This window comes from Nipponia nippon, unplaced genomic scaffold (genome assembly GCF_047370975.1).
Source record: "Nipponia nippon isolate SJK-2023a ecotype South Korea unplaced genomic scaffold, ASM4737097v1 scaffold_3, whole genome shotgun sequence".
NCBI lineage: Eukaryota > Metazoa > Chordata > Aves > Pelecaniformes > Threskiornithidae > Nipponia > Nipponia nippon.
Window position 1 is genome coordinate 14860157 of NW_028262347.1, and position 15438 is coordinate 14875594.

The following is a 15438-nucleotide window of genomic DNA, read 5'->3' on the forward strand; positions in this document are numbered from 1 at the left end:
CTGTGGAGATGATGCTTCATTCTTCCTTTTTGCAAGGTTTTTGCAACGATACTAAAAATTCTGCATAACAAAAGATGCTTTTAAATATGGTTCTTCATATAGACATTTCAAAACTATTGAGGCACCTCAAGAAAATAAAAGGAAGTAATATGATTGAATTGGCAATGCTTAGTATGACCTGTGAATGACCTGAAAGAAAAGTTTAAATGCTATTCCCCTTCCCTGAAATTCAAGGAGAATCTTCTTTTATTTACTCTTCCCACTTCTTGCCAAAATGGCACCCACCCATATTCTTTACTGTTTCTTCTTTCCCCATTTTTATGGAACTTTTTTTTATTTTAATGAGAGAGCAACTTTCTGTAGATTTCTTCCAATTGTGTTCCTCTCCCATTTCCTGGTATTTTAGCTGACAACAGTACTAAGGTATTTTCAGTTCAGTTCCTGACAGGCCTTCCAATATGAAAAATTTAAGTACTCCCCACCATAATCCTCACAGAAATCAAGCATCCTATGACCCATTCTTCATCAACCATCTCCCAGTCCCATGAAATCTGTCACCACTAATTAAGTTACTTGTCTCTTTTCACTCCAGGAAAGGAAGTGATGCAGTAGATTTGCTCCTACAACGTTCCTCTGCAACATCAGCTGCACAAAAGTTTTACAAAGCCTCAGTCCAGAATACAGTTTTTAAACAACTGGAATCTCAGCATTCAGGAAAGCTGACAAACGTATTTGGAGGTTACTTCTGACTTTGAGGGTGTTTCTTCTAGCATATTTAAGTCTTAGCCTATGTTTTTTTGGTCCCTGAACAGCAATCATAGGCCCAAGTTTTCCTCCTTTCTCTCTGTCAGACAGGTTGTTTCTGCTTCAGTGGCAGCAAAATCCAGAACATGGGCAGAACAGACAAAAAAAGCCAGAAAACGCACCAGCTGCTAGGATTAAGAACACAGCTGTGAATCAGTCTTCATTCAGTAAATAGGAAATCAATGTCACCAGAAGATTAAGAGTATCACACAAAAGTCTTTGAGATAACAAGTGTAATTTCAGCTACTTAGATGTTCAGACATTTCAAAGCACCACCATCTTCTGGTTTTGTCTTCAGTTTTTCAGAGAATGCACCATTTTTCCTTATTCCAAGGCATAGGCTTTGATACTTCAGAAGTGAGAGAGGGAAAGATACAGTGGTTTACTCCGATCAGAAACATTCTGTGGCACAATTCCAGCACAAGTGTAAAAACTCTCTGCCATCACAAAGCACATTCACAGCTGCTGAGCTGTGCAGCTCCAGTCACAGTTCAATAGCTGGTGGTCTACTGACCATCCTCAAGCCAGCCACCATGCAATGTTGTGAAGTTTCACATAGGAGAAACTTGAGGAAAACAAATGTTTCCTGAGTTGCAAATCCATGCTTCTGATGCTGAATTCACTCCATGTGGTTGGGCTCTCTTGAATCAGCAGCTGACTCAGAAGCAGACTTTGGATTCCCACACAAACACCTGACAAACTCTAAAAGGGGTTTTATTTATTTATTTGTACCAAGCTAATAGGAGCTATGTTGAAGCTTCTCCTTATAGACTGTAGTCTGCCCAAGATTTTTTTTTCTGCAATTATTATAAAACTTTAAATGAAGAGTAGAAAAATTTTACGCTCTTCTTAAAAGCAAAAATATTCTAGAAAAGACAGCTACTATTAAACAGAATTTTTAAAAAAATTAAAAAAAAAAAAATTAACATGGTAAGAAAAACCTGCCAATGTTTAAATTCTGGTTTGTTTTCTAGTTTTCACCACTGCCAGTTGATTGGGGGGGGGGGGTATTAATTTTGCAACTTTTCTCATCTAAAGAACCATTTATCTTGATCTGTGAGCCCAGATGGACAGATACCATGTGTTCAGTTACTTTCAATACACAGGACACATACATTAATTTTTTTCCAGACACTTACCAACTCTTGAAGCCTAAGAAACGCTGGCAGGATGTTTGCTTCCATTTCCCTCAGCTGCTCTGCTCTATCCAGTACCTTTTAACAGAACAATGATCTTATTACATAGACAATGTCAACTTCCATTCTCACATGGATTTAATTCTTAGCTGCTGGAAACTGATTTCACCAATAGACAGCAGAAACCACCTAACTATCAAGACCCCCTTAAACAAGCAACATCTGAGAGATTATTGCTTCAGGTGTGCTTCCAGGAAGCCCAAGCAGCTCTGCCATCTAAAAAAAGGTACAATCCCCAGGCAAGCAACATTTTCATGCCTTATGGCAGTAAGAATTAAAAAGTAAGTATACCAGTCAAGAATATCACTGACAAAGCCATGATATCATTAACAACCATTGAAACCTCAATTTTTGTCAAAAAATCTTATATTTAAAGATTATATGTAGTACTGTAGCACTATATATATATCAACATGCTTACTGTAGGAGAGCTATCTTTTCCCACTATGAAATTATTTTTCAGAAACAAATAAGAGCTCCTATTTTCAAAAAGTTAGCTATCATCTGGAATTCACACAACTGAACTTTGTGAGAAACTTTTCTTGCCATAGTTTGCAGCCTAGAAATTTACAGGATTTGTTGTATTGTAAGCAAACCTCACAGAGCAGTAGCAGATATGTAGCATACGTACAGCTTAAACAGGAAACACTATCTAAACAACTAACATTTTGGAGCCTAGAGAAAACAAAAAAAGGAGCCTGAAAACATGCATGATTTTCTTTTGGAAAAAAAAAAAAAAAATTCGTATTCCCAGTACACTTAAAATCTTGACAGGAATGAAAAAAATGTAACAGAAACACATTTCTTTTATGTTTTATTTACTACTCGCAATACAAATCTAAATTCTGAAGTTTATTACTTCTTTTGAATTACTGCTGTTGAAAAAAAAAAAAAAAACTATAGGTCCCTAGAAAATGATATTTTTCTATCCTTTTACATTTCCTCCCCACACCGAAATGTTAAGACATCTATCAGTTCTGTCCCCACAGTAAGAAAAAGAATTTTATGTGGACAACCAAGAAACATTTTATGAAAATGGTATTTCAAAATCACACCGTACAGGAAAAAAAAAAGCACGAAAGAGCAGTATCTCTGCACTAATAGCTCACACTTCTTGGGAACTTATTTAAAACCACAACACAACATATGATTTTATATTGACATCTGTATTTCGTTCATATAATAAATGACTTCAGGAATGAAGACTGCTTTACGTTACTGACCAAATAGAGGCTACATATTTTACTAATAAAATACTGCTTATTGGACCCAGTGACATGCAGCTACCGAACACAAAGCTTTAAGGTCTTGACCTAAAAGTAGATCTTTTTACGTAAGTGGGAAACAAACCAGAGTTTCTACTTACGGCAGATAATATATACTGTGACCCTGGCTTGTGGAATATGTCAAGCAGTTCACAGAAACAGCCTAGCCACAGGCCTATAAATCCACACTTCATTCTTTAGTTTTAATATAGATTTGTCACCCTTCAGCTTTTTTTAAAAATGATACATTTTAGAACTGTCTGCTGACTTACATTAAAAACCGCAGCTTGTTACTTCTGTAAAGTGCTAAATATTGTAAATGTATAAATGACTACAAGTTATATCTGCTCCAATTTTTCAGGTAGTTAAAATTAATAAATTCATTTTTCAGAAGTAATCACAAGCATTCAGCACCCATGCTTGGGTGAAGATAAACATTTAGACTCCTTTGCTTGAAAGTAAACATTTATCTTAATTTGCTCTGAGTTAATTGGGCTGAAATATTACATTATTTACTACCAAAATGAAATAGAATAAATGAGCATTGCCAGTTTATGTTACCAGCATGCTGGTCTTCCATCAGTCTCAATTTAAACCACTCTACAATAAATCCAGATGACATAGGTTAATATACATGAATTGATTTCCCCGATTCCTGTCTGTTCCCACGCAGAACGGAACGGAAATACTAATTTAATACTTAATTCTTCTGATTCAGCAACTATTTATGTGATACAATTGAACCTTTCTAGGTATATCTAATGGTTCGTTTTCTATAACCATTGTTCAAGAACTTTCTAATTTTCTGAGTGATACTAATTTTCATATAACACATAAAGCATTCCTTAGTGATGTAGAACAGTTTCTTAATCCAAATACTAATCTGAAAGTAAAAGTTTACTATATAAAGTATTTTGTGAAATTCTCTAAAGGTTATTTTAGTGATAAATTTTGTTCTTATGGAATTGTTGAAGGATGCTAATACCACTTTTGTGACAGTAAATTAAAATGAATTATCTATGTATAACTTCTTATCTATTGTAAGTAGTGGTACATGTTTTTCTTCATTCATTTTTTAATAAGTATGTCAAATGTATTAACCTCTTGAGCTGTAGGAAACTATGAGATAGTACTGTTTCCAATAAACATAATACAAAGTTATTTAACTCAGTGGTTAAGTATTTTTAAATGGGAATAAAACTTATTTAACTTTAACCTGTGAAACAAAATTAAGAATGGTCAGTGTAATTATGAGTTTCTTGTTTGACTGCAAAAAAAACAAAGCAGTGTGCCTGTTGATTGTTGTGAGAAACATGCAAAGTGATTACACAGGGTCATTAACCTCTTAATCTTGAACCACTTTTATGTTTTCTTAAACAAGCAATTTCACCTCTTGTAAAAAACCCTTTAATTCCTACTGCTGGGCTGAAATTTCAGTCTATGTCTTTTGCACGTCCACAATGTATATATACAGTTACACATCACTAATATTATGGCATTCCTATTTTTAAGATAATAGGTTTCGTTCAACCAAGTGAGAGCTAGGAAAAAAAAAAGTAGTTTTGAGGAGTCGATGTCCTTTCTTCAGACCTCTTGTATGCCTGAAATTTGTTTCTATGTTCATCTCTTGGCACGATAAATGCTGTTAGAGATATCTGCAAATTTTTACTCCTTTATGTAGGTAAGATTATCACAGGGAAAAAAAAAAAAAACAAAAAACAACAAAAACAACAAACCCTAGTGTTCTAGTACTACATTGATTCAATCATTCCTGTGATGTAAACTCTGATCATTTTTCCTGCAGTCTGCCTGTTGATTCCACTTGAGCATATAATCAAATTTTTCACTGCAATCTTTTTTCCATCTTAACACTACAGTTCTTTTCTCTGAGGGCCACAAGTGTAGTTGAAGATGTAAGATCTCAACAGCACTTTCACAGAGGAAATTATGCATTTTAGTTCCTTAATACAACTGCTAACTTGAACCTATCCTAGCCAACCAATTCTTGTCATTTGCGTGCTCCATAATTCACTTCTGCCTTGCTTCCCACCTTTGCTTTCTCATTTGTGAAGCTGTCTTCACAAGGAAACAGATAAGCATGACTTACTAATTATAAAACAAATACAAGCTCTCTATATTTAAAGATTTTGTAATACTACTACATACTTAATTTAAATATGCAGTATAATTTATGTTCATTATTAGTTATGCTATACAGTTTTTGTATAGAAAAAGTTCTAAAACTAGGAAAAATACAGAACCTCATCTAAAGCCAGCAAACCAACGGAAAGAAACTAACCACTATCAACAGATTCTGAATGACGTCCACACAGGAATTTTGTGAAAACTGCTCTATAACGCGCACATTTCACATATAAATTATCGATAACAATCACTTACACCCTCTTAACAGAAATGAAACTGGAACATTAAATTACTTACAATGTATAATGTTTGATCTTTAAGCTCTTGACTCGCAACAGCTTGTTTAAACAGACGTACAAAGTCATTGAAAGTCTCACAAGGCACATGAGAAGTCTGTTCTGTCTCAGAAGAACAGTTTTGCAACTGGCTGAGGATTTCTTCTAAAAGAAGTCGTGAAGTAAAGTATTCCACACAGTTCACAAACACATGAGGAAGCTGAAGAGGAGTAAAAAAAGATACAACTTGATTTGGCTTTTTCATTGTAAATATTCCAGAATCAGTTTTCTCTTCCAGATGAGACAATGAAAGAAACTACACCTTGCCAACAGAGTATAGAGCATAAACCAAAAATCCTTGCCAAAAAAAATGATTACTTATGTACCTAGTCAAAATATTATATATCACAAAGTGAAGATAGATCTGATGAATCCTCATAGGAAACACGGTGTATCGTCTAATTACGTTTAAAAACTGAAACACCCAGTATATCTTCTAACTATGTTTAAAAATTGTGAGCAATAAAAAGAAAACCAAATAGCATTTAGTTCAAAGAAAAGTTAGACAATCATAACACATTAGAGTATTGGAAAATAGTCTATTACAGATTACGGTGTCTAGAAAACAGGAACTTCTCAAACTTACACTACAAAGTAAATAATCTAGGAGCACAGAAATTACTCTGTTTTTGGCATTCACTGCATACAAATAATAAAGTGTAAAATTCTATATCAGACACGTGTAATCAGCCTACTTGTGCATAACATTTTTAGAAAACCAGATCTTCTCAGAGCAAAGAGCATGTGAAAAAAGCAGAGTATGAGATACATTTCATGGCAATCCATAAAATGTACTTTTAAGTACCAATTTAGTAATATTGAAAAGTTAAGGGCATTTGTCTATAAATAGAAGACACTATACACTACAAAACAGTACCAGTATTCAAACCTCCATAAGGCAAAAAAAGGTAATTTTCTAGCAACTCTATTTTTAAGAAATATATTTTTTGCATATCTCCATACTCTCTGGTAAGGCATATGCTCTTTTTTACACTGAACATTAAAACCTCTGGAAAACATTAGTCACTGGGATACATATGCATTACTTGCAAAATCAAACTTCTGATACAGGAATGTGTGTGTCTATAAAAAAAAAAAAAAATCTAAGTACTTTATTCCACTCTTTCTACTTAAAATACAATATATGGCATATGATTCAGCAGATGTGGGAAAGTGTGGGTATATGCTGGCAATCCAGCCAAACAGCGTGTAATAAAAAGCTTTCTGATTTTGAACACTACTAAAAGAAAGAGGCTACATCTCCAAAAGCACCTATTCAAAGTGCTGCACCTCCATAGCAGAAGCAAAGCTGGGTGCCTTGGATGTGATTCACACCACCACATTCTGTAGGAGACACCTATACTTGGCAATAGGAAGTTCTGCAGAAACAGTTGCTGCTTAAATCCTATTCCATGCCAGGGTCTGGTCGCATCTTTGGCTACGTTGCAAGTGGGTAGCACAGTGTTAGGAGCATTGCATGAAAGGCTACTGCATGCAAGAGGATCATGACCACTGTCTTCCACCTTTCTACCTCTGCAGAATTTTTAATGAAGCAGATTTTTGCATAAAACCCAGTCTTGCAGATATATGATAAGTGCTCTGGACAAATCGAAAGCATCAGGACTATGAGAACACACAAGTGGAAATTTATGGTTTAGGCATGAAGCAGGCACCTGTCATTGGATTTAAATCCCTGAAGTATGTGACTGACAAAAACCATAGGCATTAACAGGTTTAGATGGAAATTTCTGTGATGACACCCTTCAACTTAGGAGGACCTTAAAAAATGTTTTGGGAAAAATTAGAACGAGGAATAAAACTAGCATGAATATACACATTTGCTAACAGAAAAAGAAGGGCCACAAAAGTGGCAAGAACCTAATGCTTAAAAGTCTTCTGCCAGCACCGACCAGTGAGGGACTGAAATGGACTTAAGGCCATACCTCTCTACATCATTCTTCAAAATAACTATTTTTGTAAGAAACATGCATTCAGCCACAATGAACCACTATGTCTATGTAGTTCAGATGTTCACATGATGTTTAAAGAGTAAGTTTCTCTACCTGCAGCCCTTGCAATTGAAATAAGTCCGTTCATGACAAAGTTCCTACTTCAGGTTGGTAACATATAGCAATTCCAGTATCAATTATCATGGATATAACTCATCCCCCAGTGGACAGCATTAAAGTAGTTTTCTTCCTTGAGAATTGAGGGGAAGAGAGTTTGTAGTCCCAGCTTCCTAGAAACGTAAGGCTTCAAATTCAAAACTGTACGATGAATTCTCAGTAGTTTCCACTTCACATATTCCAACAACATCTGCCTTATAAGTTCTCCTTATAAGTCCTCCTTCTTACTTACTCCTACACTGTTTTCTAACAGTAGGAATCCAAAGGAAGTTTATGTCAGATGGCAAGGCTGAAAGAGAATATACAGTTCTACCATTTCTGAAAGTGATGCTCATACAGGAGTAAACAGCAACAGTACTGGCATGGGAGAATAAGATCCATCCCACCAGCAAAAGGCCTGGCAATGCCAAGCTTAGTAAACACCAACACACGTGGAGAATTGATTTTATTACATTAGAAACTGTGAATGGCATCCTGTTTCTGAGGGTTTTTAACTTACAATACCTATCAAGCTGTGTTTGGAGGATCTAGAATAAATTAAAGTGCACAAAATTCATATTTTCAAACAGGTTCCGAAAATATAATATTAAAAAGGGCTATCAGTAGACTTTTCCCATTTAGAGCTGATTTATTAAGCAAAAGAATAATCGTTCATTGTTCAGGAATTAAATCAGTTGCTCCTATGCAACATTGTTCCAACAATTCAGAAATCCTGCATTGTTTCTTTTTTCAAAGTTTCAGATTTTCCTGCTTCTATAACAGGGCAGATCAGAACTAACCAAATTTACTGCAATGAATAAAACATTCCCCTCGAGTCTGCAAAAACAACTATTGATATCAGAAAGAACGGCAGTTGCCTGGTATTCAGCCAGTGATTTTCACCATTTCAGATTCACTTCTTTTTTTCAGCAAACATGTATAGCTTGTATGTTTGCTTTGAATGCTTTTAACAGCTTTACTAATTTTAAGCTCTTAGGTGGACATTTAAATAGATCATACACATCTAACTGAACTTAATTGAGTTTGTTAACACAAAACAAATAAAACAAAATTCCACTACTGCAAACTCTTCTCATTGTTCTTCACATAATCTTTCACTCTTTTCATATACAAGTAAAATTAGTTTAAAGGAAAATTACAAGAAGATTCGAAAAAAGTATAGTGTAAGTGACTCTCAGATTGAACTGGAATCATCATAAGAGTACTGACTTGTCACTGGAGCTATTTCAGGTTAAGTCAAGGGAACAAGCTGAAGAAAATCTGGCTCCTTTTTTTCTTTTTTTAAACTTTCTTAGAAAAGTTATTATGATTTATATTATATCTCAGCACGTAAGACTTCATTTTATCCTAAGTGCACTAGTGAGAAGAGCAATGCGTTCATCACACAGTAAGTGGAGGAGAAGAATCAAGAAGGCAGAAATGGCTGAGGAAATAAACCATTTTGAGAAAGTAGGAGCTAGTTTGAGGGACCATCTGTTACAAATAAATTCTAAATTCAATATCCATTGTGAACATTCTTACCTGTAAGGTGTTTAGAAGAGTTTGCATCACATAAGTCTTTCCACTAGATGTATGCCCGTAGATAAAGATAGATGGAAAACTAAACTGCTGACGCTAGGCAAAAAAAAAAAACAAAAACAAAAACTTGTTGCTGTTTCAGTTCTTACTCTTTTTCATTCAACAGATAAAAGATTTATCAATGAAATTTCCCTCCAAAAGAAAGTAATCTTTTAAATTGAGGCATAAAATATAAAATACACCAATTATTACGGAATCAACGTGATCAAGTTTTATGTTTCAACTTCACTGAAATGCTGGGAGCTTAAATCCCAAGAATCGAGTATCACATAAAGCTACCACTGAAACTGCTATAACATGAGGATACATTTTTCATGGGAAAAACAAAACAGAACAAATTAGAAAAAAAAAAAACAACCAACAATAGAAACACACACAAAGAGAGAAAAGCAGTGTGCTCTTAATTCAAATTAGTTAACTAATTGAAACAAAATCTTGACAAGCACAAATTGCAAGCTTTACATTGTCCTAACTTCTGCAAACGCTACAAACTGCTCTTCTTTCCATTAGTGCCATACAGAAAATAACTAAATGGTTTGGTGGGGGACATGGCAAAGGACCTCCTCGCTCTTCTCTCATAAGGCTGTATTTGCTATAATACCTCTATTTACTTAATGGTACTGATTCTGTATATTTCATGAATTATTGTTTTTAAGATGCAAGGAAAATAACTTGTTCTTTTTATTACATTCTGAACAGGTATTTATTTTTGTGTTTTTCTCACTTCCAAGAATCTTGTACACTGACTTAAAAAATGAATACAAAAATAAATTTGAGAAATACTTCTTATGAAAAACAGTAATATTCAATTAATCCAAGATGAAGACACTCTTGCGCAAGATATGTGGATACTCTAACCTGCATATTTAACAAGAATTTAAGTGTCCTACTTTTTAAGACAACTTGTTGCCACTATGCTTGTAATAAATACATAAAACTTAAATGCTGCAATTTGATGTAATTATTATTATCTATAATTAAAGGCAGAACCAGAAACAGATACTAATTTCCATTTTGTTAACTAAATGTAAATGGATACATCAACTGCTTTTAAGTTTGCAGATAAAGATCTCCATTACTTTTTACCACAGCTTTGCCAAGCAGTAACAGAATCAATTAACAAGCCTGTGATTTCCAAATCTTACGGCCAGCAACAGAACTACTAAGAATCAGACCAGTTTCATGTACTTAGACTTCAGGCACGCAGATATTAGATTAACAGGTCAAAACCAAACAGAATTTCTACACTGCCACTGAAAAAAAAACAAAAACAAAACCAAAAAACAAAACCCAGAACTTTAGACCAGGGAAGAAGACAAGACTCACTTCCTGGTACCAACTGACAAAGATGGAAGAGAGTCATGGAGAAATCAGGCTTCAGAGACAGCAAGGCACAAAGAGCTGTAAGTTTGTTTGGGTCCTTCCAGCTGCAAAACAGCTTTCAACCTTCAAACTTACTAGAATCTATCTGCCAAACACTAATGTTAAAGATGAGTAACAAAAAACCCCACCAAAACCCACAACAAAGAGACAACCAAAGCATGCTGATAATGACATCATAAAAATGCCCTTAAATTTCTACTCTCCCCTCTGAGACAGCAGAATGTCTTTGTTCTATTCAAACGTACAATAGAAAAAGCACTACCTCTCCAAATATTGACAGCAACATGGACACTTGGGATTCTCGACAAGGCACCAAACTTTCCAAGTGAAGCAGTGTAGCTGCTGGGTACACTGGATGTTCAAGATTAGGCATTTTGATGTTCCTGTAGTTAGTCACCTAAACATGCACGTCCCATTTGAGGTGCAGAGACAAGAATAAAGTGATCTGGAAAATAAAACGTTTTAATTATCGTTTGCTGTCATATACATAATGGAGGAAAATGAACAGGAATTGACATAAAATCTCAACAGACATTCTAGCTCAGGATAATGGTATGATTATGATAGGCTTAAAAGACTGCATCAAAATCAAACTTTACTATGTAAGGCATTATACAGACATTTTCACACGAGACAGAATCCAAAAAAAAGCAAATAAAAAGGGAAAGGCATACAGGGTATGAGCAACTCAATATAACAAAGAATTCTCAGTTTAGTTAACTGGAGAAATACATATTTAGTTCTAGTTTTATATACATTTAAAAGTAGCAAGGGAATAAAATGAGGAAAGTAAGTAGTCACAGACCATCGCCTCCCTGGACAGCCAATAAACTAGGATTTACAAGTAACAGAGAAGTGGCAGGGCATAAGGAAAGATGAGGATGACAAAATAATAGCTCGTCAGATGTTAACAGGAACGCTTACCCCAGCTTAAAAGCAGCAGAGGCATTTGAAGAAAATCCAGCTGATGGTAAAGACTGGAAATACTCCTTAAAAATAGCAGGAGCCCAAACCAGTTAAATAAAGCTGTAATATTAATTACAGTCTACCTTCTAGACAAGGACTAGTCAAGGAAGACTGAGGGTCTTGATTGCCCAAACACTGGGGAGGCTGGATTTCAGTGACAGAATACGGAAGACACCGCAGTCAAAGATACAACTTTGTCTGCAGCTTCTAAACCTGCTGGAAAGATGGTACGTTTGCCTGCAGTGACAAGGACAACATGCAAAGAGAGAACTGATGTAACCTCAAGAGCTGGATTCTGACTTTGTCAAATGTAACATAACTTGACAGCCAAAAAGAAAGTTTGGAAATTTAGGTAGCGCAATAAAGAGATCTCAGCAGCAGATAGGAATATCTCTAAGTTATCAAGCCAAAGATAATAAAGTACTCCAAACACATTTAAGCATTTGCAGCCAAATATGTTATGCTGAGCATAAGTACAATGCCACCTGAGAAAAGGTTAGGTTAGCAGAAAGAGATCAGAAATAGCATGGGAAATGGAAAACAAACTGTTCTGAAGAAAAAAAGCAATATTGGGTTGCACTGACAGGGGAGTTATTGGGCTACAAGGTTCATAAATACAATATTTATGGAAATACTTTATCATAGAGTTCGTTTTGGGACCGATCTCTGTTAAGTATTTCCATAAATACACTTGAGGAAAGATTCTTTCTTTTATTTTTACACTTCACCTTCAGTGTTTTCTGAAGTAAAAACTGGGATTGTAGAATCATCAATAGAAAAACAAGTGGAATTAATAAGGAAAAAAAGGATAACCCCGATAACAGAAGTAACGCCAGTATAATGAAATTCAGTACTTCAAATTACACGTATTTGCAAGTAATCATACCACAACTAACAAGGATTACAGTTAGATATCAAGAAACTGTAAGTCTGAAGCACCTTGAAAAATAAACAAGGCAATCACATAGTAAGTATGAGAAATCAAAGCATAACCATACATATCAGGCAAATTATTTCCCATGCAGACAATCATACAGATAGCCTCAGCCCACTCATGAGCTCTGAATGGGTCTGCCCGCCTGTCCACTATATCTATTCAGATATCTGTTCAAAATGGAATGAAGATACAAAAAAATTGAATAGCTTGATTAAGGTTGCTCTCTAAAAATGAGCTAGGAATAAATATCAAGGATGAAAAGAAAAAAAAATGTAGACAGTAGCCTCCAAAACAGAGGGCAAACAAGGAGGGAAAGAGTTTTAGAAAAGGTTGAAAAGTTTGCATGGATTTAAGAAAAAAGACAGCTCTTTTGCTTCACTGACTACATGAGAACAGGGCTTGACTCAGTGTCCTAAATGCATCTAAAGCCTTAAGGTACTTCAGCTTCTCCACCCTGCTGCCCAACTGCACTCCAGAAAAGCATGAATCGCCTGTTGATCACATCCTATCTGCCAGTCCTGTTTGCTTCTCAAACACCCTAGCACATGCCAACTTATGCTAAACACATTTAAGCCACTGGATGAAAACCTACATCTCTGCTGACTATGTGTAGGTGCCTCAGTCTTCAACGGGATCCCATCCTAGAGTTCACAAGAGAAAGGATGTTTAGAGCAATGTGTTCACAAAACAATTAATTTAGATTAAATGGCAATGCTGACACAAGGACTAGCATCAGCCAAAGCTTGAATTCAGGATGCTCCTGACCGGGGAGGGTTGTACGGAGGTTGTACGTGTGACTCCAGCCAGATCAGGAGGGACAAAAAGCACTTATTTTCCAGTTGTGTGCAGGTAAGGATAGCAAAAGCACAAGTTAGATTTCATGGCTGGGTTTGACGATTTAAGAGGACTTCCCTCAGTTCACTGGTCCTAAAATACCTATGCGTGGCATGGCTTTCTACACTTTATCAGGAAGGCTGACAGGACTGAAGGGACTGACACCGTTCTGCTTCCCCTCAGGCCCTACAAGCACCTTCGCCCCACAAGGACACCGCCGGCACAGGACTGGCCCTGCTGAGGGGGAAGCCCGGGCTCAGGGCTCCTTCAGCCGGGCGGCTGTGAGGCTGAGGGCGGGCCTCGGCCCAGGGGGCAGCTCTGACCCCGCCGGGCCGGGCGGGAGGCGGCCGGGACCCTCAGCCCCGCACCGATTCCCAACCGGAACGCCGCAGGAGCAGGCCTGCCCCTTCACCCCTTCTCCCCCAAGCACCAGAAACCGGCCGCCGCCCCGCTCCCCGGGCCGAGCCGGCCCCGCCGCCCCGCTCGCCTCACCCCGGCTTCCACACACGCTCCGCCCGCGCGCCGGCTCCTGCCCATGCGCGCGCCAGCCGCGGCCCCGCCTCCCCCGCTCAGTGCGCAGGCGCGGGGCCGGCGCGCGGGCGCCGCAGGCGGCGGGAGCTGGCCGCCCCGGGGCGGGGCCTGGCGGCGCGGGAAGGGCGGGAAGCGCGGGCGGTGTGAGGGGAGGTGGCGGGGTCCCGGCGTGAGGCAGCGTCCTGCCGCGCTCGCAGGGGCAGCCGTGTGTAGCGCTGTTACCGGAGAGCGGCAGAATAATCCGCTCTCTAAAACTTAATTTTGGAGTTTTAGAAAGCAGGCGTTCTTTATTGCGGCCCTGGGCAGCACTGGGGATAATTCCACCATAAGTGCTCCAACGGCTTGATAAACTTTCAGTAATTATATACTATGAAATATACATAGACAATATTCATAGGATTTCCGAGAATTCGTCTACATAAACATGAGATTTCCTGGAACTTAGTAACATACGTAAATGTCCGATCCGCATGCGCAGTCGTCTTCCGTGGTGGTCTGCAGGTGGTCTTTGGGGGTCTTCAGATGAAGGCTCGTAGTCTTCTTCACTGTGTTCACTGACCTTTACTTCTGCGCAAGCTCAGTCCTGGGGTCACGTATACTGTGTCCTTCAAGGTCGGTTTGTTCTGGTCCGCTGGTCATCTTGGAACGAACTTCTCTTCGTGGTTCTGCACGCCCGCTCTCCCAAGGCCTAGCTGTCTGAAGGGGGCGTGTTCAGGAGCTTCTTGTCTTACAAGTGTCCTAACTATCCACAAAGATTTACTTGTGTTTGGTTACATCTGTTGTGTAAGGATTCTAACGACTTAAATGGATAGCTTCTATCTCTATCCGCAGGTATCGGCACGCGTCCCTGGGCGCAGGTGTCTGCGGAGCCCTGTGTTGGAAGCCGCTGGGCAGCAGTTCCCCGAGGGAGCGGCGGATGCTACGGCTGACGCAGGGCACCCTGCGCCACGGGGAGGAGAGCGGTGCTGGCGTCGAGGGGCCAGGCCTACGCCTGGGGCGTGCAGTCAGAAGGAAGCCATGGGTGCCCGTGCGGTGGTTGTGCTGTTTGTTAGTTTAACTCTAGCCGCCTCCCTCGCAAGCACACAGACGAGCCCATGGCATCCCCAGGAGCTGGGTGCGTAGAGATGAGGGTCAGCTTCAAGTACGTCCTGTGAGGGGACAGCAGCATCGGGCACAGGAGGGGTCTGGAGGTATTGCATCCGTCCTCTCTTCACACCTGCAAAATAAGTGTTAAAAGAAAATTGACATGAAGTTGTATGCATAACTCATTTACGTTAATGGAGAACACAGCTTAAAGGAATGGCTGTGGAGTCTCTGCTCCAGTCAAGCTTTGCAGAC

General features: G+C 38.3%; 1 protein-coding gene across 7 annotated transcripts in view; it reads right to left on the reverse strand.

Annotated features, from left to right (window-relative positions):
• The window catches only part of ORC5 (origin recognition complex subunit 5), a 76962-nt gene extending 62838 nt beyond the window's left edge, over positions 1 to 14124 (reverse strand). The window contains exons 1-6 of one of the 7 annotated variants that reach the window (XM_087765761.1): positions 14062 to 14106; positions 13328 to 13376; positions 11095 to 11277; positions 9393 to 9485; positions 5708 to 5905; positions 1944 to 2018 (exon numbers count right to left, since the gene is read on the reverse strand). In XM_087765761.1, coding sequence (XP_087621887.1) covers positions 1944 to 2018; positions 5708 to 5905; positions 9393 to 9485; positions 11095 to 11205 — 477 coding nt within the window. In that variant the 5' untranslated portion in view covers positions 11206 to 11277; positions 13328 to 13376; positions 14062 to 14106. Of the gene's footprint in view, positions 1 to 1943; positions 2019 to 5707; positions 5906 to 9392; positions 9486 to 11094; positions 11278 to 11756; positions 13291 to 13327; positions 13958 to 14061 lie in introns of those variants that run through there. The other 6 variants (XM_087765759.1, XM_087765760.1, XM_087765757.1 and 3 more) reach the window with 6 other exon arrangements.
• Positions 14125 to 15438: the final 1314 nt, after the last annotated feature.